The sequence below is a fragment of the Tachyglossus aculeatus genome, unplaced genomic scaffold (assembly GCF_015852505.1).
Source record: "Tachyglossus aculeatus isolate mTacAcu1 unplaced genomic scaffold, mTacAcu1.pri scaffold_82_arrow_ctg1, whole genome shotgun sequence".
Taxonomy (NCBI): Eukaryota; Metazoa; Chordata; class Mammalia; order Monotremata; family Tachyglossidae; genus Tachyglossus; species Tachyglossus aculeatus.
This window is the reverse complement of record NW_024045094.1, coordinates 130,401-154,255: the sequence shown is the minus strand read 5'-3', so window position 1 is coordinate 154,255 and position 23,855 is coordinate 130,401. Positions and strand designations below refer to the sequence as shown.

The 23,855-nt window shown below is 47.7% G+C and overlaps 1 protein-coding gene, 1 non-coding gene and 2 pseudogenes across 2 annotated transcripts; all 4 read right to left on the bottom strand.

Annotated features, from left to right (window-relative positions):
* Nucleotides 1-3,589: 3,589 nt before the first annotated feature.
* LOC119924145 (olfactory receptor 14K1-like) lies at nt 3,590-4,294 on the bottom strand (the record flags this gene model as incomplete). The annotated part of the gene is made up of 1 exon (XM_038743170.1): nt 3,590-4,294. A coding segment is annotated over one exon (705 nt), but the record flags the coding sequence as incomplete, so codon positions are not given.
* Nucleotides 4,295-12,243: 7,949 nt separating this feature from the next.
* Nucleotides 12,244-12,688, bottom strand: LOC119924101 (annotated as a pseudogene).
* Nucleotides 12,689-13,084: 396 nt separating this feature from the next.
* On the bottom strand, nt 13,085-22,550 carry LOC119924100 (annotated as a pseudogene).
* Nucleotides 13,923-14,060, bottom strand: LOC119924150. Its single transcript, XR_005449046.1, has one exon. It is a non-coding gene; the product is annotated as a small nucleolar RNA SNORA7 (small nucleolar RNA).
* Nucleotides 22,551-23,855: the final 1,305 nt, after the last annotated feature.

Here is a 23,855-nt window from a genome sequence, read left to right as displayed (position 1 = left end):
TAGGTCCCCGAGCCAGTTGTTGCATAGGGATCGTCCCTATCTGTTGCCAAACTGTATTTTCCAAGTGCTTCGTACAGTGCTCTGCACACAGTAAGTGCTCAATCAAAACGATTGAATGAATGAAAGACTGAATGGCAGAGTCAGGATTAGAACCCAGGTCCACCTTACTACTGCCACTACTATTTGCCTCTCCCTGGGGCCAGACACGCTTTTTGCCTGGACTGTGTTGGGAAAAGATTTCCTTCTCCTCCTCCCCTCCAGCCCTCTTCCAGCCAATGTTTGTTCACTGCCTTCCCTGCCCCACCTTGGATATACACTCACAGCCACCAACACAATAAATCTGATTGTGGTTCTCAGAGGAAAATGAAACAGACTGAAGCCTGGTTGACTCCAATCAACTCCTTGCCACTAGCTTCAAGGCTTTTGACCGGTGTTCTCCTCCGTGTTTCCCTTCCCTCTTCACCGACTACCCTCCAGCCCTTGGAAATAGATCTTCTCCCTTTTCCTCTCCTCCTCCTCCCCTCCCCATCTGCCCCCCCCACTACCCTACCCCTTCCCCTCCCCACAGCACTTGTGTATATTTGTACATATTCATTACTCTATTTATTGTGTTAATGATGTGTATATAGCTATAATTCTCTTTTTTCTGATGGTATTGCCCCTTGTCTACTTGTTTTGTTTTGTTGTCTGTCTTGCCCTTCTAGAGTGTGAGCCCGTGATTGGGTAGGGACCGTCTCTATATGTTGCCGATTTGTACTTCCCAAGCGCTTATTACCCTGCTCTGTGCACAGTAAACGCTCAATAAATACTATTGAATGAATGAATGAATGAATGAATGAAAAAGGACATTCCCTTCTCCAACACATGGCTCAGATCCTTCTTTCTTCCCGAATCTCCTTCTCCCTTCAAATTTGTCCAGATTGATGTTTCTTCTCCCCATGTTGAATCAGGCCAGATACCACCTCTGCATTTACACTTTTACAACTGCTCATTGCACTTCTCTACCTATAGATTCACATTACTAAGCACTTATTAAGCTGTGCATCCACCTTTCCATTCTTAGTTCCCCCTAGCTGTAAATTATCATCATCAATCGTATTTATTGAGCGTTTACTATGTGCAGAGCACTGTACTAAGCGCTTGGGAAGTACAAATTGGAAACATATAGAGACAGTCCCTACCCAACAGTGGGCTCACAGTCTAAAAGGGGGAGACAGAGAACAAAACCAAACATACTAACAAAATAAAATAAATAGAATAGATATGTACAAGTAAAATAAATAAATAAATAAATAGAGTAATAAATATGTACAAACATATATACATATATACAGGTGCTGTGGGGAAGGGAAGGAGGTAAGATGGGGGGGATGGAGAGGAGGACGAGGGGGAGAGGAAGGAAGGGGCTCAGTCTGGGAAGGCCTCCTGGAGGGGGTGAGCTCTCAGCAGGGCCTTGAAGGGAGGAAGAGAGCTAGATTGGCGGATGGGCAGAGGGAGGGCATTCCAGGCGTGGGGGATGACGTGGGCCGGGGGTCGATGGCGGGACAGGCAAGAACGAGGTACGGTGAGGAGATTAGCGGCGGAGGAGCGGAGGGTGCGGGCTGGGCTGTAGAAGGAGAGAAGGGAGGTGAGGTAGGAGGGGGCGAGGTGATGGAGAGCCTTGAAGCCCAGGGTGAGGAGTTTCTGCCTGATGCGCAGATTGATTGGTAGCCACTTCTAGATCAGTCTAGCCCAGCAGACCGGTAAGTCCAGGAGGGAAGAGATTGAATGTCTTACCTCCATTGTGTTCACCCAACATTCCTACATGGAGGAGTTGATGATAGTGCTCTTGGTCTAGAACCAATCACACTGTCTCATTCTCTCCCTTTCATTTCTCACCAGAAACATTTTCTGATGTCCAGGACCCAGTCCTGGCCAAAGTGACCACAGCATAATGCTGACGTTGTGCTGCAGGGCCCCAGCCAGGCATGCTAGCTGGATGGAGGTGGATGAGGAAGAGGAGATGAGCGATGGTTAGGGCCACTGCACTGTCAAATACTTACACCCCCGAAAGCCCACCTGCCCTTCTGGGGATGTAGCCCTGCCCCAAAATCCGACACTGTCCACATGTGTGAGCATTTCCCCTGAATTGCTCCATCTGTTCCATCCCCATCATGGTCTCCCCCTCCCTCTCCAACATCCCCGGGTCACACTCACTGGGGCAGCGTAGGGCTGGAGGGCTCTGACCTCTGCTGGGTAGAGATGGGCCTCTCTCCACTCCAGTTCTTGAGTGCAGCTGGCTATGAAGGAAGGGAGAGCATGGCAACCTCAGCTCCTCTCTTATCTCCAGTGAGCAGGGAGATGTTCTTCAGAGAGTCCCCCATCCCCAAAGAAAAAGCAGCCACTGCTCTGTTTGGAACCCCTGGAGGATCACCTCAGATGCGACCTCTTGTCCTGGCTGATGCCAAAATCCTCTGCCTGAGAGGTCCCTGAGGTCCTGTAGAGATAAAGGCCCAGTCCCTAAAGCTGCAGCCATGGTGCTGCACTCCAGGGTTTCCATGGAAACAACAGCATGTGCATCCCAACATCCCAACTGTTTCTAATGTTACTGACAATCTACAACAACTGTGGGTGTTTTCAGCTTCACTTCATATGCAACCTTAATCAATCAGCTTCTCATTCAATCAGTCAATTGAACAATTTCATTTTCTGACACCTTCTGATTGCAAAGCTAGAAAGAGGAAGACATTCCTCTGAATCCATCCTATGATTCTCCCCCAGGCTGAGTAGGGTGGGGCAGGGGACTGGGGTTTTGAGAATGGAATGATGGGAAGGAGAAATTCCTGGCTTGAGGAAGAATAGGATGGAAATGGCTCTTCCTGTTGTGATGATGTACTAACCTGGGTTCTGGAAACTAGAGTTCCATCAGTAAACGTGTCTGTCCCTTTACAAACATCATTATTATGATTATTATCACTTTTATTATCTGGTGTTAACAATTTCTGTGTCCACGTCTGTGCCACATGATGAAGCAGAAACAAAATAATTCTGTCCATTGATGGTATTTGTTGTGTGTTTACTGTGTGCAGAACATTGTAGTAAGCGCTTTAAAGAGTACAATACAACGGAGTTGGTAGATTCAATCCGTGCCCACAATGGTCTTACAGCCCAAAGATGAAATTACAATCCAGTCAGACACGTTTCCTGTCCCACAAGGGCTCAGAGTGTATGAGGAAGTGAGAGCCCTGGAATGGTAAGACACTAACGCCAGGGCACACAGTAGGCCAGTGGCCGAGCTGGGATTAGAACTCAGGTCATGTGACACCCATTCACATGCCATTTAGCCATGAAGCCTCCTAGGGAATGCATTGTCACTCACGACCTAGTCTTAGCCAACCTCCCAGACCTTGACAAATCCTGAATATCCAGACTTGTTCTTTGGGCCTCTGGTTCAGTGGGATATATATGGATATGTTTAATGGCAATTCCTCCTTTTATTGGGGGTAGGGGATTATTGGTACATGGACACAGACATTTTTTCCCAGAATGGATGCTGGGGAAACGTCCCCTTTAGGATCCTGCCCAGGGCAGCCTTCAGCTCCCTGTTCCTCAGGCTGTAGATAAGGGGGTTCACAGTGGGGGGCACCACAGTGTAGAACATGGAAACCAGCAGATCTAGAGCCGAGGGGGAGTCTGCAGGTGGTTTGAGATAGGCAAATGCTCCGGTAAAGACAAAAATGATGATGACAATGAGATGGGGCAGGCAAGTGGAGAAGGCTTTGGTTCGGCCCTCGGAGGACGGCATCCTCAGCACGGCTGAGAAGATGAAGATGTAGGAGAGGATGATGTAAATGAAGCAGACAGCATCTAAGAAGAACCCAGCAGCCACACTCATGTCAATGGCAATGTGGACTTCAGAGCAGGAGATCTGCACCAGAGGGGGGACATCACAGAAGAACTGTTGAACAGCATTCGACCCACAAAAGGTCAGGGAGAAGGTAGAAGCTGAAAGCAAGACTCCAAACAGACCCCCACTGAGCCATGAAGCTGCTGCTATGCGCATACAGGCTGTTTTGTTCATGATGAGCTCATAGAGCAGGGGGGAGCAGATGGCGGCATAGCGGTCATAAGACATTGCAGTGAGGACATAAAACTCTGAAGTGGCAAACAAGATCAGTAGGAAGAGCTGCGAGACACAACCCAGAAAGGAGATGGAACTGTCACTGGTCAAGGAGTTGACAATGGATTTGGGTACCGTTGTAGAAATGAAGCAGAGGTCTATGAAGGACAAGTTCTTGAGAAAGAAGTACATGGGGGTGTGGAGACGCTGGTCGAGGGTGGTGACAGCAATAATTAGGAGATTCCCCAGAAGGGCCACTAGGTAGACAAGGAGGAACAGTGTGGCATGGAGCAGCTGCAGCTCCCGGATGTCAGAGAACCCCAGGAGGAGGAATTTGGTCACCGTGGAGATGTTGGTCATTTCTGGGAGATGATGCTGACTCCCTGGAAAGGAAGAGGGGAACTTCATTTTGGAAACATTGGCATTCCCTCCAGGTTGGAAGTTCCTTTTGGCCAAGTAACATTTCTACGAATTATATCATATCGCACCCTCCCAAGCACTTAATACAGCACTCTACACACTGTAAGTGATCAATAAATATGATTGACTCCCATTTTAATAAATAAAGCATTTGTTTTCATTGATCACATATAGTTCAATAGTATTGATACAGGTAGGGGCATGAACTCATCAAGCTCAATGGCATTCACTGAATACTCACTGTGTGCAGAGCACTGTACTAAGTGCTCCTACTCTATCCTAATCCTCCTCGACCTCTCAGCTGCCTTCGACACTGTGGACCACCCCCTTCTCCTCAACACGCTATCCAACCTTGGCTTCACAGGCTCCGTCCTCTCCTGGTTCTCCTCTTATCTCTCCGGCCGTTCATTCTCAGTCTCCTTTGCGGGCTCCTCCTCCCCCTCCCAACCCCTTACTGTAGGGGTTCCTCAAGGGTCAGTTCTTGGTCCCCTTCTGTTCTCTATCTACACTCACTCCCTTGGTGAACTCATTCGCTCCCACAGCTTCAACTATCATCACTACGCTGATGACACCCAAATCTACATCTCTGCCCCTGCACTCTCCTTCCCTCCATGCTCGTGTCTCCTCCTGTCTTCAGGACATCTCCATCTGGATGTCTGCCTGCCATCTAAAACTCAATATGTCCAAGACTGAAATGCTTATCTTCCCTCCCAAACCCTACCCTCTCCCTGAATTTCCCATCACTGTAGACGGCACTACCATCCTTCCTGTCTCACAGGCCTGCAACCTTGGTGTCATCCTCGATTCAGCTCTCTTGTGCACCCCACACATCCAATCTGTCACCAAAACCTGCTGGTCTCACCTCCACAACATCCCCAAGATCCGCCCTTTCCTCTCCATCCAAACTGCTACCTTACTGGTTCAATCTCTCAACCTGTCCCGACTGGATCAGCCTCCGCTCTGATCGCCCATCCTCCTGTCTCTCCCCACTTCAGTCTATACTTCACTCTGCTGCCTGGATCATATTTGTGCAGAAACGCTCTGGGCATGTTATTCCCCTCCTCAAAAATCACCAGTGTGGCTGCCTGTCAACCTACGAATCAAGCAAAAACTCTTCACTCTTGGCTTCAAGGCTCTCCATCACCTCACCCCCTCCTACCTCACCTCCCTTCTTTCCTTCTACAGCCCAGCCCGCACCCTCCACTCCTCTGCCGCTAACCTCCTAACTGTACCTCATTCTAGCCTCTCCTGCCATTGACCCCCGGCCCACGTCCTTCCCCTGGCCTGGAATGCCCTCCCTCCACACATCCGCCAAGCTAGCTCTCTTCCTCCCTTCAAAGCCCTACTGAGAGCTCACCTCCTCCAGGAGGCCTTCCCAGACTGAGCCCCATTTTTCCTCCCCTCCTCCCCATCACCCCACCACCCTACCTCCTTCCCATCCCCACAGCACTTGTATATATATATAGTACAGATTTATTACTCTATTTAACATGTACATATTTACTATTCTATTTATTTTGTTAATAATGTGCATATAGCATTAATTCTGTTTATTCTGGTGATTTTGACACCTGTCTACATGTTTTGCTTTGCTCTCTGTCTCCCCCTTCTAGACTGTGAGCCCGTTGTTGGGTAGGGACCGTCTCTATATGTTGCCGACTTGTACTTCCCAAGCGCTTAGTACAGTGCTCTGCATTCAAAACTCCCTGGGCTGGGCAGCAATGTCATGGGAGAGAGTCGAGGAGGAGACTCATGTTTACTGCAGGGAAGAAGACAATGGTAAACCACCTCTGTATTTTTACCAAGAAAACTCTATGGATGAACTACCAGAACACTTGCAGTTGGAGAATGGGGCGTTCCTGGAGAGATATGTACATTCATTCACTATGGGTCAGAGATGACACGATAGCATAAGAATAGACAAAGAAGCGTTCAGATATCTCTCCTCCAAATGCTTCACTGGCACCATGTATCTTTTCACATGAAAAAATGCCTCACAATTATCTTCAAGGCTTTCTACCATGTGAGACTCACTCTTAATTCCCATTTTACAGATGCGGTATCTGAGGCACAGGGAAGCAAAGTGACTTGTCCGACGTCCCACAGCAGACAAGGGGGAGAGCCAGGATTAGAACCTAGGTCCCCGAGCCGGTTGTTGGGTAGGGATTGTCCCTATCTGTTGCCAAATTGTACTTTCCAAGCGCTTAGTACAGTGCTCTGCACATAGTAAGCGCTCAATCAATATGATTGAATAAATGAATGAATCAATGAATCAATGAATCAATCGTATTTATTGAGCGCTTACTGCATGCAGAGCACTGTACTAAGCGTTTGGGAAGTACAAGTTGGCAACATATAGAGACAGTCCCTACCCAACAGTGGGCTCACAGTCTAAAAGGGGGAGACGGAGAACAAAACCAAACATACTAACAAAATAAAATAAATAGAATAGATGTGTACAAGTAAAATAAATAAATAAATAAATAGAGTAATAAATATGTACAAACATATATACATATATACAGGTGCTGTGGGGAAGGGAAGGAGGTAAGGCAGGGGGATGGAGACGGGGAGGAGGGGGAGAGAAAGGAGGGGGCTCAGTCTGGGAAGGCCTCCTGGAGGAGGTGAGCTCTCAGTAGGGCCTTGAAGGGAGCAAGAGAGCTAGCTTGGCGGATGTGGGGAGGGAGGGCATTCCAGGCCAGGGGGATGATGTGGGCCAGGGGTCGATGGCAGGATAGGCGAGAATGAGGCACGGTGAGGAGATTAGTGGCAGAGGAGCGGAGGGTGCAGGCTGGGCTGTAGAAGGAGAGAAGGGAGGTGAGGTAGGAGGGGGCGAGGTGATGGACAGCCTTGCAGCTGAGGGTGAGGAGTTTCTGCCTGATGTGTAGGTTGATTGGTAGCCACTGGAGATTTTTGAGGAGGGGAGTAACATGCCCAGACTGTTTCTGGACAAAGACAATCCGGGCAGCGGCGTGAAGTATGGATTGAAGTGGGGAGAGACAAGAGGATGGGCGATCGGAGAGGAGGCTGATACAGTAGTCCAGACGGGATAGGATGAGAGCTTGAACGAGCAGGGTAGCAGTTTGGATGGAGAGGAAAGGGCGGATCTTGGCAATGTTGTGGAGCTGAGACCGGCAGGTTTCGATGACGGCTTGGATGTGAGGAGTGAACGAGAAAGCGGAGTCGAGGATGACACCAAGGTTGCGGGCTCGTGAGACGGGAAGGATGGTAGTGCTGTCAACAGTGATGGGAAAGTCAGGGAGAGGGCAGGGTTTGGGAGGGAAGACAAGGAGTTCAGTCTTGGACATGTTGAGTTTTAGGTGGCGGGCAGACATCCAGATGGAGATGTCCTGAAGGCAGGAGGAGATGCGAGCCTGGAGGGAGGGAGAGAGAGCAGGGGCAGAGATGTAGATTTGGGTGTCATCAGCGTAGAGATGATAGTTGAAGCCATGGGAGCGAATGAGGTCACCAAGGGAATGAGTGTAGAATGAATGAATGAATGAATAAATGAATGAATGAATGAATCAGGATAAGAACCCAGGTCCCCTTACTACTATTACTACTATTTGCCTCTCCCTGGGCCCAGACACACTTTTTCCCTGGACTTTGATGGGAAAAGATTCCCTTCCCCTCCTCCCCTCCAGCTCTCTTCCAGCCAAAGTTTGTTCTCCTCCTCCCCTCCAGCCCTCTTCCAGCCAATGTTTGTTCAGTGCCTCCCCTGCCCCACCTTGGATACACACACAGCCGCCGACACAATAAATCGGATTGTGGTTCTCAGAGGAAAATGAAACAGACTGAAGCCTGGTTGACTCCAATCAACTCGTTGCCAATAGCTTCAAGGCTTTTGACCGGTGTTCTCCTCCGTGTTTCCCTTCCCTCTTCACCAACTACCCTCCAGCGCCTGGAAATAGATCTTATCCCTTTTCCACTCCTCCTCCTCCCGTCCCCATCTCCCCACCTGCCCTATGTTCAATCCCCTTCCCCTCCCCACAGCACTTGTATATGTTTGTACATATTTATTACTCTATTTTATCGATGATGTGTATTTAGCGATAATTCTATTTATTCTGATGATATTGTCACCTGTCTACTTGTTTTGTTTTGTTGTCTGTCTCCCCCTTCTAGACGGCGAGCCTGTTATTGGTTAGGGACCTTCTCTATATGTTGCCAATTTGTACTACCCAAGCGCTTAGTACAGTGCTCTGCACACAGTAAGTGCTCAATAAACACGATTGAATGAATGAATGAATTAATTAATTAATTGAAAAGGACATTCCCTTTTCCAACACATGGCTTAGATCCTTCTTTCTTCCTGAATCTCCCTCTCCCTTCAGACTTGCCCAGATTGATGTTTATTTTCCCCATGCCAATTTAGGCCAGATACCTCCTCTGCATTTACACATTCACAACTGCTCATTGCACTTTCCTACCCATAGATTCACATTACTAAGCACTCATTAAGCTGTGCATCCACCTTTCCATTCTTATTTCCCCCTAGCTGTAAATTCTTTTGGAGCAGTCTAGCCCAGCAAACCGGTAAGTCCAGGAAGGAAGGGATTGAATCTCTTACCTCCATTGTGTTCACCCAACATTCCTACATGGAAGAGTTGATCATCATCATCATCATCATCAATCGTATTTATTGAGTGCTTACTGTGTGCAGAGCACTGTACTAAGCGCTTGGGTAGTACAAATTGGCAACATATAGAGAAGGTCCCTAACCAATAACAGGCTCACCGTCTAGAAGGGGGAGACAGACAACAAAACAAAACAAGTAGACAGGTGACAATATCATCAGAATAAATAGAATTATCGCTATTAGACAGTGGGCTCACAGTCTAAAAGGGGGAGACAGAGAACAAAACCAAACATACTAACAAAATAAAATAAATAGAATAGATATGTACAAGTAAAATAAATAAATAAATAAATAGAGTAATAAATATGTACAAACATATATACATATATACAGGTGCTGTGGGGAAGGGAAGGAGGTAAGATGGGGGGGATGAAGAGGGGGACGAGGGGGAGAGGAAGGAAGGGGCTCAGGCTGGGAAGGCCTCCTGGAGGAGGTGAGCTCTCAGCAGGGCCGAGTTGATGATAGTGCTTGTGGTCTAGAACTAATCACACCCTCTCATTCCCTCCCTGTCATTTCTCACCAGAAACATTTTCTGACATCCAGGACCCACTGCTGTCCGAAGTGACCACAGCATAATGCTGACACTCTGCTGCAGGGTCCCAGCCAGGCATGCTAGCTGGATGGAGGTGGATGAGGAAAGGGAGGCAAGTGATGGTTTGGGACAGTGCACTGTCAAATATTTACCCTCCTGAAAGCCTCCCAGCCCCTCTGAGGATGTAGCCATGACCCAAACTCCGACACTGGCCCCATGTATGAGCATTTACCCAGAATGGCTCCATCTCTTGCATCCCCATCATGGTCTTTCCCTCCCCCTCCAACACCCCCCAGTTACACTCACTGGGGCAGCGTAAGGCTGTAGGACTCTGACCTCTGCTAGCTTGGGATGGTCCTCTCTCCACTCCAGTTCTTGGGTGCAGCTGGCTATGAAGGAAGGGACAGCATGGCACCCTCAGCCCCTCTCTTATCTCCTGTGGGCAGGGAGATGTTCTTCAGAGAGTCCCTCATCCCCATAGATGAAACAGCCACTGCTCTGTGGGGAACTTCTGGAGGATCAACTCAGGTGGGACCTCGTGTCCTGGAAGATGCCAAAATCCTCTGCCTGTGAGGTCCCTGAGGTCCTGCGGTGATAAAGGCCGAGTCCCTAAAGCTGCAGCAATGGTGCCGCACCCCAGGGTTCCCATGGAAACAACAGCATCTGCATCCCAACATCCCAACTGTTTCTAATATTACTGACAATCTACATCAACTGTGGGTGGGTTAAGCTTCATCTCATATACCACCTTAGACAGTCAGCTTCTCATTGTCAGTCCAATTGTTCGATTTCATTTTCTGACACCTTCTGATTTCAAAGCTTGAGAGAGCAAGAGATTCCTCTGAATCCATCCTCTGATCCTCCCCCAGGCTGGGTGGGGTGTGGCAGGGGACTGAGGTTTTGAGAATGGGGTGATGGGAAGGAGAAATTCCTGGCTTGAGAAAGAATAAGATGGAAATGGCTCCTCCCGTTGTGATGATCTACTAACTTGGGTTCTGGAAACTAGAGTTCCAAACCGGTACCTTGCTGGTTCAATCTCTCATCCTATCCCAACTGGATTACTGCACCAGCCTCCTCTCTGATCTCCCATCCTCCTGTCTCTCCCCGGTTAAGTCCATACTTCACTCTGCTGCCTGGATTATCTTTGTACAGAAACACTCTGGGCATGTTACTCCCCACCTCAAAAATCTCCAGTGGTTGCCTGTCAACCTACAAATCATGCAAAAACTCCTCTTCTCGGCTTCAGGGCTCTCCATCACCTCGCCCCCTCCTACCTCACCTCCCTTCTCTCTTTCTCCAGCCCAGCCCACACCCTCTGCTCCTCTACTGCTAACCTTCTCACTGTGCCTCGTTCTCGCCTGTCCCACCGTCTACCCCCGGCCCACATCCTCTCCCTGGCCTGGAATGCCCTCCATCCACACATCCACCAAACTAGCTCTTTCCCCCACTTCAAAGCCCTACTGAGAGCTCACCTCCTCCAGGAGGCCTTTCCAGACTGAGCCTCCTTTTCCCTCTCCTCCTCCCCATCCCTCCCCTCTGTCCTACCTCCTTCCCCTCCCCACAACACTTGTCTATATTTATACAAATTTATTACTCTATTTTACTTGTACATATTTATGACTCTATTTTGTTAATGATGTACATATAGCTATTATTCTATTTATTCTGATAGTTTGACACCTGTCTACATGTTTTATTTTGTTGTCTGACTCCCCCTTATAGACTACGAGCCCGTTGTTGGGTAGGGACCGTCTCTATATGTTGCCTACTTGTACTCCCCAAGCACTTAGTCCAGTGCTCTGCACACAGTAAGCGCTCAATAAATATGATTGAATGAATGAATAGAGTTCCATCAGTGAATGTCTCTATCTCTTTTCAAACACCATTATTATTATCATTTTTATTATTCGGTCTTTACAATTTCGGTGTCACAGTCTGTGCCACATGATGATAAATAATTCAATCGATTGATAGTATTTGTTGAGTGTTTACTGTGTGCATTACATTGTACTAAGTGCTTTGAAAAGTACAATACAATGGAGTTGGTAGATACAATCCGTGCCCACAGTGAGTTTACAGTCCAAGGATGAAATTGCATTCCAAACAGACATGTTTGCTGTACCACTGGGGCTCAGAGTGTAAGAGGAAGTGAGAGCCCTGGAATGGTAAGACACAAACTCCAGGTCACACAGCAGGCCAGTGGCAGAGCTGAGATTAGAACTCAGGTCCATGTGACACCCATTCACATGCCATTGAGACATGAGGCCTCCTAGAGAATGCATTGCCACTCATGACCTAGTCTTATCAGCCAAGCTCCTAGACCTTGACAAATCCTGAATATCCAGACTTGTTCTTTGGGACTCTGGGTCAGTGATATATTTGGATACGTCTAAGGGCAATTCCTCTTTTAAAGGGGTGGTAGGAGATTATTAGTACCTGGAACACAAGCATTTTGTCCCAGAATGGATGCTGGGGGAATGTCCCCTTTAGGATCCTGCCCAGGGCAGCCTTCAGGTCCCTGTTCCTCAGGCTGTAGATAAGGGGGTTCACAGTGGGGGGCACCACAGTGTAGAACATGGAAACCAGCAGATCCAGAGCCGAGGGCGAGTCTGCAGGTGGTTTGAGATAGGCAAATGCTGCAGTAAAGAGAAAAATGATGATGACAGTGAGATGGGGCAGGCAGGTGGAGAAGGCTTTGGTTCGGCCCTCGGAGGACGGCATCCTCAGCACGGCTGAGAAGATGAAGACGTAGGAGAGGGTGATGTAAATGAAGCAGATGACATCTAAGACTAACCCAGCAGCCACACTCACATCAATGGCAATGTGGGCTTCAGAGCAGGAGATCTTCAGCAGTGAGGGGACAGTCACAGAAGAACTGCTCAACAATATTGGACCCACAAAAAGTCAGTGAGAAGGTGGAAGCTGAAAGCAAGACTCCAAACAGACCCCCACTGAGCCATGACGCTGCTGCCATGCACATACAGGCTGTTTTGTTCATGATGAGCTCATAAAGCAGGGGGGAGCAGATGGCAGCATAGCGGTCATAAGACATTGCGGTGAGGAGAAAAAACTCTGCAACCGGCGAACAAGATCACTAGGAAGAGCTGTGAGACACAACCCAGAAAGGAGATGGAGCTGTCACTGGTCAAGGAGATGACAGTGGATTTGGGTACTGTGGTAGAAATGTAGCAGAGGTCTATGAAGGACAAGTTCTTGAGAAAGAAGTACATGGGGGTGTGGAGACGCTGGTCGAGAGTGGTGACAGCAACAATGAGAAGATTCCCCAGAAGGGCTACTAGGTAGACAAGGAGGAACAGCGTGGCATGGAGCAGCTGCAGCTCCCGGATGTCAAAGAACCCCAGGAGGAGGAACTCAGTTACGGTGGAGATGTTGGTCATTTCTGAGAGATGATGCTGGCTCCCTGAAAAGGAAGAGGGGAACTTCGATTTAGAAATATTGCCATTCCCTCCAGCTGTACGTTCCTTTTGGGCAGGTAACAATTCTACAAATTATATCATATTGTACTCTCTCAAGCACTTAGTGCAGTACTCTACACACTATAAGTGATTAATAATTGTGATTGATTACCATTTTAATAAATAAAGCAGTTGTATTCATTGATCACCGATAGAGTTCTATAGTACTGATACATGTAGAGGTATGAACACATCAATCAATAGCTCAATGGTATTTACTGAATAGCACTGTACTAAGTGCTTGGGAGAGTTCAATCCAACGGAGTTGGCAGATATTTTCCTGCCGACCAGGAGGTAACAGTCTAGTGGGTAGACTCTGCATATCATAAATGCTTAATAAATATGATGGATTGATAGCATCAATGAAGTAATCAACACTAATTCCTTTTGGAGTTTGCCAGCGCTTGGAACAGTACTTCATGCATAGTGAGCGCTTAACAAATACCATCATCATTATTATTAAATCAATCTGGTCTATTTATTTGTCACCTGTAGTGTTCATAGTATTAATATGTGCAATGGACTGGCACGTCCTGACTTATGTTGTCGATTCACCTCCGACCCATAGAGACTCCATGGATGCATCTCTCCCAGAATGCCCCACCTCAATCTGCAAACGTTCTGGTACTGTATCCATAGAGTTTTCCTAGTGAAAATAGAGAAGTGGTTTACCATTGCCTTCTTCCACCCAGTAAAACTGAGTCTCCACCCTCGACTCTCTCCCCTACCATTGCTGCCCAGAACAGGTGCGTTTTGACTTGTAGCAGATTGCCTTCCACTCGTTAGCCACTGCCCAAGCTAGGAATGGAATGGGTATCCCTCTGCTTCACTCTCCCTCCCTTGACTGAGACTGGTAGAGTACTGGAAACTCTCCAGGTGTGATCCTGTGAGGGGGCAGGGGTATTTACCCATCAATGAATCAAGCAATGGTATTTACTGAGCACGTGGGCTCAGTCTTCATTCCCATTTTACAGATGCGGTATTTGAGGCACAGAGAAGCAAAGTGCCTTGCCCAACATCACCCAGCAGTCAAGGGGTAGAGCCAGGATTAGAACCCAGGTCCCCAAGCTCATTGTTGGGTAGGGATTGTTTCTATCTGTTGCCGAATTGTACTTTCCATGTGCTTAGTACTGTTCTCTGCACATGGTAAGCGCTAAATAAAAACGATTGAATGAATGAATAAATTAGTAGCAGAGTCAGGACTAGAACCGAGGTCCCCTTACTACTACCACTACACTTTGCCTCTCCCTGGGCCCAGGCACCCATTTTCCCTGGGAGGTGATGGGAGAAGATTTCCTTCTGCTCCTCCCCTCCAGACCTCCACCAGCCAAGGTTTGAATACTGCCTCCCCTGTCCCACCCTGGGCACACAAATCTGATTGTGGTTCTTAGAGGAAAATGAATCCAAATTAAGTTTAGTTGACTTCAATCAACTCCTTGCCATTAGCTTCAAGGCTTTTTACCCGTGTTCTCCTCCGTGTTTCCTTTCCCTCTTCACCAACTCCCCTCCAGCCCTTGGAAACAGATCTGCTCCCTGTGCCTCTCCAAAGACATTCCCTTCTCCAACACATGGCTCAGATCCTTCCTTCTGCCTGAATCTCCCTCTCCCTCCAAACTTGCCCAGATTGATGTTTCTTCTCCCCATGTTGAATCAGCCCAGATGCCACCTCTGCATTTACACATTCACAACTGCTCATAGCTCTTCCCTACATATAAATTCACATTACTATGTAAGAACTTATTAAGCTGTGAATTCACATTTTCATGCTTATTTCCCCCTAGCTGTAAATTATTTTGGATCAGTCTTGCCCAGCAGACTGGCAAGTCCAGGAGGGAAGGGATTGTATCACTTACCTCCATTGTGTTCACCTGACATTTCTGCATGGAGGAGTTGATGATAGTGCTTGTGGTCTAGAACCAATCACACTCTCTCATTGCCTCCCTCTCACTTCCCACCAGAAACATTTTCTGACATCCAGGACCCACTTCTGTCCAATGTGACCACAGCATAATACTGACGCTGTGCTGCAGGGGCCCCAGCCAGCCGCTCAGACACACACACACACACACACACACACACACACACACACACACACACACACACACACACTTGCTTAAACTGACTGTGGTTACATACACATAAATACACATAGTCACACAAACCCACACCTATTTAGCCACTGATTTGTTCATTTAAATATTGGCAAAAGCATCACTCCCCCAAATCAATATCATACCTGGAGAGTTTCCAGTACTCTGCCAGTCTCGGCTACCAGATGGACGGTTAAGCAGAGGCATACTGGTTCCATTCCCAGCTTGGGCAGTGGCTAGCAGGGTGGAAGGCAATCTGCTACAAGTCAAAATTCCCCTGTACTGGGCAGCAGTGTCATGGGAGAGAGTTGAGGAGGAGACTCAGGTTTACTGCAGGGAAGAAGGAAATGGTAAACCACTTTTGTATTTTTACCAAGAAAACTCTATGGGTAAACTACCAGAACATTTGCAGTTGGAGAATGGGGCGTTCCAAGAGAGATGTGTCCATTCATTCCCTATGGGTCAGACACGACACGATAGCAAAAGAAAAGACAAAGAAGAGCTCAAACATCTCTCTTCCAAACCCTTCACTGGCACCATGTATCTTTTCACATGAAACAAAAACACCTCACAATTATCTTCAAGGCTTTCTCCCATGTGAGACTCACTCTAAATTCCCATTTTACAGATGCGGTATCTGAGGCACAGAGAAGCAAAATGATTTGCCCGATGTCACACAGTAGACAAGGGGCAGAGTCAGGATTAGAAGCTAGGTCCCCGAGCCGGTTGGACTTTCCAAATTGTACTTTCCAAGCACTTAGTACAGTGTTCTGCACACAGTAAGCGCTCAATCAATATGATTGAATGAATGAAAGAATGAATGGTAGAGGCGGGATTAGAACCCAGGTCCCCTTACTACTAACACTACTATTTGCCTTTCCCTGGGCCCAGACACACTTTTTCCCAGGAAGGTGATGGGAGAAGATTCCCTTCTCCTCCTCCCTTCCAGACCTCCACCAGCCAAGGTTTGCTCACTCCCTCCCCTGCCCCACCTTGGATACACACACAGCCACTGACACAACAAATCTGACTGTGGTTCTCAGAGGAAAATGAAACAGACTGAAGTCTGGTTGATTCCAATCAACTCCTTGCCACTAGCTTCAAGGCTTTTGACTGGTGTTCTCCTCCGTGTTTCCCTTCCCTCTTCACCAACTACCCTCCAGCCCTTGGAAATAAATCTTCTCCCTTTTCCTCTCCTCCTCCTCCCCTTCCCATCCCCCCCTCCACCCTATCCCCTTCCCCTCCCCTCAGCACTTGTGTATTTTGGACATATTTATTACTCTATTCATTTTATTAATGATGTGTATTTAGCTATAATTCTATTTATTCTGATGGTATTGCCCCCTGTCTACTTGTTTTGTTTTGTTGTCTGTCTCCCCCTTCTAGATTGTGAGCCCGTTGTTGGTTAGGGACCTTCTCTATATGTTGCCGATTTGAACTTCCCAAGCGGTTAGTACCCTGCTCTGCGCACAGTAAGTGCTCAATAAATATGACTGAATGACTGAATGAATGAATGAAAAGGGGCAGTCCCTTCTCCAACACATGGCTTAGATCCTTCTTTCTTCCGAACCTCCCTATCCCTTCAAATTTGCCCGGATTGATGTTTCTACTCCCCATGCGAATCAGGCCAGATACCATCTCTGCATTTATACATTCACAACTGCTCATTGTACTTCCTTAGCTATAGAGTCACATTACTAAGCACTTACTAAACTGTGCAACCACCTTTCCATTCTTATTTCCCCCTAGCTGTAAATTCTTTTGGATCAGTCTAGCCCAGCAGACTGTAAATCCAGGAGGGAAGGGATTGAATCTCTTACCTCCATTGTGTTCACCCAACATTCCTGCATGGAGGAGTTGATGATAGTGCTCCTGGCCTAGAACCAATCACACTCTCTCATTCCCTCCCTGTCATTTCTCACCAGAAACATTTTCTGACATCCAGGACAAACTCCTGGCCGAAGTGCTGCCACTGTGCTGCAGGACCCCAGCCAGGAAGCGACTTCCATGTTAGCTGGATGGAGGTGGTTGAGGAAGGGGAGATAAATGATGGTTGGGGCCACTGCACTGTCAAATACATAATAATAATAATAATAATAATAATAATAATAATAATGATAATAGTATTTATTTAGCGCTTACTATGTGCAAAGCACTGTTCTAAGCACTGGAGAGGTTACAAGGTGATCAGGTTGTCCCACGTGGGGCTCACATTCTTACACCCCATTTTACAGGAGAGGTAACTGAGGCACAGAGAAGTTAAGTCACTTGGCCAAAGTCACACAGCTGACAACTGGCGGAGCCAGGATTTGAACCCATGACTTCTGACTCCAAAGCCCGTGCTCTTTCCACTGAACCATGCTGCTTCTCCTGAAAGCCCACCTGCCCCTCTGGGGATGTAGCCCTGCCCCAAATTCCAAAATTGGCTCCGTGTGTAAGCACTTCCCCAGAATGGCTCCATCTCTTGCACCCCCATTATGGTTTCTCCCTCCCCCTCCAACACCCCATGGTCACACTCACTGGGGCAGCGTAGGGCTGGAGGGCTCTGACCTCGGCTGGATTGGGAAGGTCCTCTCTCCACTCCAGTTCTTGGGTGCACCTGGCTATGAAGGAAAGGACAGCGTGGCACCCTCAGCCCCTCTCTGATCACCTCTGGGCAGGGAGATGTTCTCCAGCGAGTCCCCCTCCACAAAGATAAAGCTGCCACTGCACCATGGGGAATCCCTAGAGGATCAACTCTTGTGGGACCTCGTGTCCTAGCCGATGCCAAAATCCTCTGCCTGTGAAGTCCCTGCGGTCCTGCGGAGATAAAGGCCCAGTCCGTAAACCTGCAGCAATGGTGCTGCACCCCAGGGTTTCCATGGAAACAACAACATCTGCATCCCAACATCCCAACTGTTTCTTACGTTACTGACAATCTACAACAACTGTGGGTGGTTTCAGCTTCACCTCACTTACAAACTTAGTCAGCTTCTCATTCAGTCAATTGAAAAATTTCATTTTCTGACACCTTCTGATTGTAAAGCTAGACAGAGCAAGACATTCCTCTGAATCCATCCTATGCTTCTCCCCCAGGCTGAGTGGGGTGGGGCAGGGGGCTGGGGTTTTGAGAAAGGAATGATGGGAAGGGGAAATTCCTGGCTTGAGGAAGAATAGGATGGAAATGGCTCCTCCTGATGTGATGATTTAATAACCTGGGTTCTGGAAACAAGAGTTCCATCAGTGAATGTCTCTGTCGCTTTTCAAACACCATTATTATGATTATTATCACTTTTATCATTTGGTGTCAACAATTTCTGTGTCCACGTCTTTGCCACATGATGAAGCAGAAACAAAATAATTCAATCGATTGCTGTTATTTGTTGTATGCTAACTGTGGACAGAACATTGTAGTAAGCACTTTAAAGAGTACAATACAATGGAGTTGGTAGATTCAGTCCATGCTCACAATGCCCTTACAGCCCAAAGATGAAATTACAATCCAATCAGACACGTTTCCTGTCCCATAAGGGCTCACAGTGTAAGAGGAAGTGAGAGCCTGAGAATAGTAAGACACTAACACCGGGTCACACAGCAGGCCAGTGGCTGAACTGGGATTAGAACTCTGGTCATGTGACACCCATTCACATGCCACTGAGCCATGAGGCCTCCTAGGAAATGCATTGTCACTCAGGACCTAATCTTATCAGCCAACCTCCCAGACCTTGACAAATCCTGAATATCCAGACTTGTTCTTTGGGCCTCTGGTTCAGTGGTATATATATATATATATACCACTGAACCAGAGGTATATATGTGGATATATATATGTGGATATGTCTAATGGTAATTCCTTTTTTAAGCAGGTGTAGGGGATTATTGGTACATGAACACAGACATTTTGTCCCAGAATGGTTGCTGGGGGAATGTCCCCTTTAGGATCCTGCCCAGGGCAGCCTTCAGGTCCCTGTTCCTCAGGCTGTAGATAAGGGGGTTCACAGTGGGGGGCACCACGGTGTAGAACATGGAAACCAGACGATCCAGAGCCGAGGGCGAGTCTGAAGGTGGTTTGAGATAGGCGAATGCTGCGGTAAAGAGAAACATGATGATGACAGTGAGATGGGGCAGGCAGGTGGAGAAGGCTTTGGTTCGGCCCTCAGAGGACGGCATCCTCAGCACGGCTGAGAAGATGAAGACGTAGGAGAGGGAGATGTAAATGAAGCAGACAGCATCTAAGAGAAACCCAGCAGCCACACTCACATCAATGGCAATGTGGACTTCAGAGCAGGAGATCTTCAGCAGAGGGGGGACGTCACAGAAGAACTGCTGAACAGCATTGGGCCCACAAAACGTCAGGGAGAAGGTAGAAGCTGTAAACAAGATTCCAAACAGACCCCCACTGAGCCATGATGCTGCTAGTATGCAAACACAGGCTGTTTTGTTCACAATGAGCTCATAGCGCAGCGGGGAGCAGATGGCGGCATAGCGGTCATAAGACATTGCAGTGAGGAGAAAAAACTCTGAACCGGCAAACAAGACCATTAGGAAGAGTTGCGAGACACAACCCAGAAAGGAGATGGAGTTGTCACTGGTCAAGGAGTTGACAATGGATTTGGGTACCGCTGTAGAAATGTAGCAGAGGTCTATGAAGGACAAATTCTTGAGAAAGAAGTACATGGGGGTGTGGAGACGCTGGTCGAGGGTGGTGACAGCAATAATGAGGAGATTCCCCAGAAGGGCCGCTAGGTAGACAAGGAGGAACAGCGTGGCGTGGAGCAGCTGCAGCTCTCGGATGTCGGAGAACCCCAGGAGGAGGAATTTGGTCACCGTGGAGATGTTGGTCATTTCTGGGATATGATGCTGACTCCCTGGAAAGGAAGAGGGGAACGCCAATTTAGAAACATTGGCATTCCCTCCAGGCTGTAAGTTCCATTTGGGCAGGTAACACTTCTACAAATGATATCATATTGTACCCTCCAAAACACTTAGTACAGCACTCTATACACTGTAAGTGATCAATAAATATGATTGATTCCCATTTTAATAAATACAGCAGTTGTATTCATTGATCACCTATAGAGTTCAATAGTATTGATACATGTAGGGGTATGAACACATCAATCAATAGCTCAATGGTATTTACTGAATACTCACTGTGTGCAGAGCACTGTACTAAGTGCTTGGGAGAGTTCAATCCAACGGAGTTGGCAGACATTTTCCTGCCCACCAGGAGGTAACAGTCTAGTGGGTAGACTCTGCATACCATAAATGCTTAATAAGTATGATGGATTGATAGCATCGATGAAGTATTCAACACTAATTCCTTTTGGAGTTTGCCAGCGCTTAGAACAGTGCTTCACACATAGTGAGCGTTTAACAAATACCATCATCATAATTATTAAATCGATCTGTTATATTTATTTGTCACCTGTAGTGTTCAATAGTATTGATATGTGCAGTGGTCTGGCATGTCTTGACTTATGATGTCGATTTGCCTCCGACCCATAGCGACTCCATGGATGCATCTCTCCCAGAATAACCCACCTCCATCTGCAAGCGTTCTGGTACTGTATCCATAGAGTTTTCTTGGTAAAAACAGAGGAGTGGTTTACCATTGCCTTCTTCCACCCAGTAAACGTGAGTCTCCACCCTCGACTCTCTCCCCTGCCACTGCTGCCCAGAACAGGTGCCTTTTGACATGCAGCAGAATGTCTTCCACCCGCTAGCCACTGACCAAGCTAGGAATGGAATGGGTATCCCTCTGCTTGACTCTCTCTCCCTTGGCTGAGACTGGTAGAGTACTGGAAACCTTCTGGGTATGATCCTGAGAGGGGGCAGGGGTATGTACCCAACAATTAATCAAACAATGCTATTTACTGAGCACTTAGGGCTCAGTCTTAATTCCCATTTTACAGATGCGGTATTTGAGGCACAGAGAAGCAAAGTGCCTTGGCCAAGTCACCCAGCAGTCAAGGGGCAGAGCCAGGATTAAAAACCCAGTTTCCCAAGCTTGTTGTTGGGTAGGGATTGTCTCTATCTGTTGCCGAATTGTACTTTCCAAACGCTTAGTACAGTGCACGTAGTACACATAGTAAGTGCTCAATAAATACAATTGAATGAATGCATGAATGAATAGCAGAGTCAGGATTCAAACCCAGGTCCCCTTACTACTACCACTACGTTTTGCCTCTCCCTGGGTCCAGACACATTTTTTCCCTGGAAGATGATGGGAGAAGATTCCCTTCTCCTCCTCCCCTCCAGACCTCCGCCGGCCAAGGTCTGTTCACTCCCTCCCCTGCCCCACCCTGGGCACACACACAGCCGCCAACACAACAAATCAGATTGTGGTTCTCAGAGGAAAATGAAACACACTGAAGTCTGGTTGACTCCAATCAACTCCTTGCCATTAGCTTCAAGGCTTTTGACTGGTGTGCTCTTCTGTGTTTCCCTTCCCTCTTCACCAACTCCCCTCCAGCCCTTGGAAACAGATCTTCTCCCTGTGCCTCTCCAAGGACATTCCCTTCTCCAACACATGGCTTAGGTCTTTCCTTCTGCCCAAATCTCCCTCTCCCTCCAAATTTGCCCAGATTGATGTTTCTTCTCCCTATGCTGAATCAGCCCAGATGCCACTTCTGCATTTACACATTCACAACTGCTCATAGCTCTTCCCTACCTATAGATTCACATTATTATGGAAGAAGTTATTAAGCTGTGCATTCACATTTTCATGTTTATTTCCCCCTAGCCATAAATTATTTTGGATCAGTCTTGCCCAGCAGACTGGTAAGTCCAGGGGGGAAGGGACTGAATCTCTTACCTCCGTTGTGTTCACCTGACACTTCTGTATGGAGGAGTTGATGATAGTGCTGGTGGTCTAGAACCAATCACACCCTCTCATTCCCTCCCCATCATTTCCCACCAGAAACATTTTCTGACTTCCAGGACCCACTTCTGGTCGATGTGACCACATCATAATGCTGACGCTGTGCTGCAAGGCCCCAGCCAGCCGCTCAGACACACACACACAAACACACACACGCTTCAACTAACTGTGGTTACTTACACATAAATACACACAGTCACACAAACCCACACCTATTTAACCACTCATTTAGGCATTTAACTATTTGCTCAAGCATCACTCCCCCAACTCAGAATCGTACCTGGAGAGTTTCCAGTACTCTACCAGTCTCGGCTACCAGACGGACAGTTAAGCAGAGGAATACCCGTTCCATTCCCAGCTTGGGCAGTGGCTAGCAGGTGAAAGGCAATCTGCTGCAATTCAAAACTCTCCTTTGCTGGGCAGCAGTGTCATGGGAGAGAGTCGAGGAGGAGACTCAGGTTTACTGCAGGGAAGAAGGCAATGGTAAACCACTTCTGTAATTTTACCAAAAAAACTCTATGAAGAACTACCAGAAGAATTGCAGTTGGAGAATGGGGCGTTCCTGGAGAGATATGTCCATTCATTCGCTATAGGTCAGAGATGACAAGATAGCATAAGAAAAGACAAGGAAGCATTCAAACATCTCTCCTCCAAACCCTTCACTGGCACCATGTATCTTTTCACATGAAACAAAAATACCTCACAATTATCTTCAAGGCTTTCTACCATGTTAGACTCACTCTTAATTCCCATTCTACAAATGCGGTGTCTAAGGCACAGAGAAGCAAAATGACTTGCCCGACATCACACAGCAGACAAGGGGCAGAGCCAGGATTAGAACCTAGGTCCCTGAGCCAGTTGTTGAGTAGGGATTGTCCCGATCTGTTGCCAAATTGTACTTTCCAAGTGCTTAGTACAGTGCTCTGCACACAGTAAGTGCTCAATCAATACGATTGAATGAATGAATGGCAGAGTCAGGATTAGAACTCAGGTCCCCTTACTACTACCATCCAGGCATGCTAGCTGGATGGAGGTGGATGAGGAAGGGGAGATAAGTGATGGTTGCGTCCACTGCACTGTCAAATACTTACCCTCCTGAAAGCCCAACCGCCCCTCTGAGGAAGTAGCCCTGATCCAAAGTCCGACACTGGTCCCAGGTGTGAGCACTTCCCCTGAATGGCTCCATCTCTTGCATCCCCATTATGGTTTCTCCCTCCCCCTACAACACCCCACGGTCACACTCACCGGGGCAGCGTAGGGCTGGAGGGCTCTGACCTCGGCTGGATTGGGAAGGTACTCTCTCCACTCCAGTTCTTGGGTGCACCTGGCTATGAAGGGAGGGACAGCATGGCACCCTCAGCCCCTCTCTGATCACCTCTGTGCAGGGAGATGTTCTCCTACAAGTCCCCCTCCACAAAGATAAAGCTGCCACTGCGCCGTGTGGAATCCCTGGAGGATCAACTCTTGTGGGACCTCGTGTCCTGGCCGATGCCAAAAACCTCTGCCTGTGAAGTCCCTGAGGTCCTGCAGAGATAAAGGCCCAGTCCCTAAAGCTGCAGCAATGGTGTTGCACCCCAGGGTTCCCATGGAAACAACAGCATCTGCATCCCAACATCCCAACTGTTTCTAATGTTACTGACAATCTACATCAACTGTGGGTGGTTTCAGCTTCATCTCATATATCACCTTAGACAATCAGCTCATTCAGTCAACTGATAGATTTCATTTTCTGACACC